Consider the following 2894-nt stretch of genomic DNA (forward strand, 5'->3'; position numbering starts at 1 on the left):
CCCACTCTGCCAAACTGGTTTCGGCAAGAAAATTACTTCAAAAATTACTTTAAAAATGTTTCTGGAAGACTTTGAGAAATTTACAGTATCTGCTTTTCTTCTAAGAAAGTTGTCACTTTTATGCCAGAGTGAGAATTATTTGTATGCTTTGTATGTCAGCATTGGGCCACTGTGACTGGGGGGCACTTAGCTGGACTTGAGAGTAATTATCTTGCTCACTGGCTGGGAGGGAGGGTGTGTGGCAGAGGAAATAAATACTTGGTTCTGGATTATTCATAGATTGCTGACTTTCTGGATTGATTGTGCAAGCCCCTCCTTTTATTGATGTCCACCTTCTATTGACAGACATCTACCCTGATAGAGAAATGAGATGAAACTCTCTTTCTTGTCATTGTGAAAAGCATCTGAATTCCTAAGGTGTAATAATTCCTTAAACATCAAAAAAGCCTAAAGCAATATACTGTGCTATCATTCTTAAAGGCAGACTTACTTTTCAGCTTCATCTGGTTTTCCAAAAAACAAATTATCCAAAGAAAACAAGGAGTCATTTGATTTCGACATGTTAAAAACTGGATTTTGTCATAAATCTAAAAAATACAGAAAAAGAAGTTTATATTTTACTTACAAAAATGTAGAAAAATATTCCTAGCTACATAAACTATAATCATAAATTTCTCAGAAAAACCACAGACTACCGTCCCAGCTGCATCTCCTGCAACTTCCTCCAAAGCGCTTCAATATTCAAATACATTATTCTCTGTTCTCCACTCTTTCATGCATTTCACACTGTACCTCTCTTCATACTGCACCAATGCTTAGAATGTGTTTTCTTTCATTCTCGACCTGGCATAGTGCAGGTCAAATGTCATTTATCCTTCAACAGCTTCTCTAAATTTGTCCTCTTACCCAAAACAGAATCAATCACGCCTTTAGGGCTTTTATAATACTTTGTTTATACCATTATTTTTAGTTAGGATAGTGCATTTTATTGTGAATGTGTATGTCTCTAACAATAATACTATGTACATATTCAGGGACTTGCTTCAAAATATAGGTGGAGAGGTAGAGCAGTATTAATGAAACAAGATTGGCAATTATTTGATAATTGCTAAAGCTATGCAATAGGTATGTGGAGTTCATTATAATGCTCTGTTCTGCCTATGTATGTATGTTTGAACTTTTCCAATATAAAAACATTTACAAGTTTAACATATAGATTTAAGTTTACATTCATATTACATAACATATATAAATGTTTACATTCCTTTTTAAAATGTAATTTTTACACTCAGAGATGTTATCTAAAGGCTAAAAACATTCAGCATTGGCTCCTGGGAATAGAATAAAAATATAGGGCACAAAGAAACCTCAAATTTGATAGGAAATAGAACATATGTTGCTTTCTTTACATTGCCATTCTTACCCCTGCACATGAACGCTACATCCCATTTTTCTAAATTCTAAATATGATAGAAAATTCTATATAACAAAACATGAATCAGAGGCACTAATCGTAAAACATAAATCACAATTCTATTTATTCTGTGATAATTAATATGTACACTGCAAATCTTTGCTTAGGATAGAAGCTAAAATCAAAGAAACTATATGAGGGCCGTCTCATGGAGAAGTCCATATTACCAAATCATGTCCCTCCAATTTTCAGTCCTCCCTCACGTGGGATGAGACACATGTGGGAGTACGTAGACACATGCACGTTTTGACAACACACTACACAGAGGGCAACATTTGTGTATAGTGTATGTTGTGAGGTTTTTCACTGTTTTAGTTGTGTTTTTCGCCCTTCCATCTGTTTAACTTAATTGCCTTCTTCATTTTTCTCAATGTATTAATCAGGTAGCCACCAACAAAAACAAATAGTAAAAGAGAAACAAATTAGTATGGTTCGTTAAGTGTCTAAAACAATTTTTGACTGGATGAACAATAGAAGCCTAGGATAACAAAGTGGGAGGCAGAAGGGAGTCAGAAATATGCTAACAGTGTCGTCAGCATCTTCATTTAAGTAAACAATTTCAGAACTTGAAAACAATTACCTGATAAAGTATAAATGAAAATGCTAATCATGTTTTTTATCCAAAAAGTAACCTAAAAAAATGTTCCCTTTCTAGTCTTAGGAGAACCATTTAATATTAAATAACCAAAAAAAGTTGCAAAATTAAAACTCACCAGACCACTTTTATATGGCTTTGCTACCTCAGAATTTAAGAAGAAATCTTAAGCCTACCATATCTGTTTGAATTTATTATTCTAAAAGGAAGTGCAAAACAATGATGAAACTACAAATTAAAAATATTTGTTTCACAAAACGTTACTTCATAAACTAATTGAAAACCCCCTCCCCTAAATGCACAGCAAATATTAAAAACAACACCCACCACCACCTTCTGATTTGATTTCTAGTTCTGGCATAAAAGAGAACTTGCTTGAGTTCAGAATAAAAACATGATGCATTATTTTAGTTCTGATGTATCCCTATTGAAGAAAACACCCCTGACCTACAATTCTGCATCCCCACGATGTGCATCACTTTTCTTCACAGCACTCACTGATGACTGGGATGATCTTACATGTTTGTTTATTTTGCTTTCTCTAGATTGAGCAGGGACTTTTTGCTCAGTGTATTTCAATAACCCAGAACAGTGCCTGGCACATAGCAAGTGGTCCGTAAGAATTCAATGTGGAATAAATGCATTAGCAACGATCGGTTTATAAAAATAATTTTAAATTAAAAAGAATTTCCATCAACTCTGAACCTTAAAAAATTCTACCCCCAAACCTTTAATGTTCAGTTTTAAAAGGTGAATTTTTTTCTAGTTCAGTATTTATGTAATCAAATGATAAAAGACCATGAATTTGAAACTTTCATTATGTAA

General features: G+C 33.6%; 1 protein-coding gene across 1 annotated transcript in view; it reads right to left on the reverse strand.

The window, feature by feature from the left end:
* Positions 1-589, reverse strand: part of HFM1 (HFM1, ATP-dependent DNA helicase homolog) — a 96101-nt gene extending 95512 nt beyond the window's left edge. Inside the window, exon 1 of the mRNA XM_006758176.1 lies at positions 491-589. Coding sequence (XP_006758239.1) covers positions 491-561 — 71 coding nt within the window. The 5' untranslated portion in view covers positions 562-589. The remainder of the gene's footprint in view (positions 1-490) is intronic.
* Positions 590-2894: the final 2305 nt, after the last annotated feature.

This window comes from Myotis davidii, unplaced genomic scaffold (assembly GCF_000327345.1).
Source record: "Myotis davidii unplaced genomic scaffold, ASM32734v1 scaffold674, whole genome shotgun sequence".
Classification (NCBI taxonomy): domain Eukaryota; kingdom Metazoa; phylum Chordata; class Mammalia; order Chiroptera; family Vespertilionidae; genus Myotis; species Myotis davidii.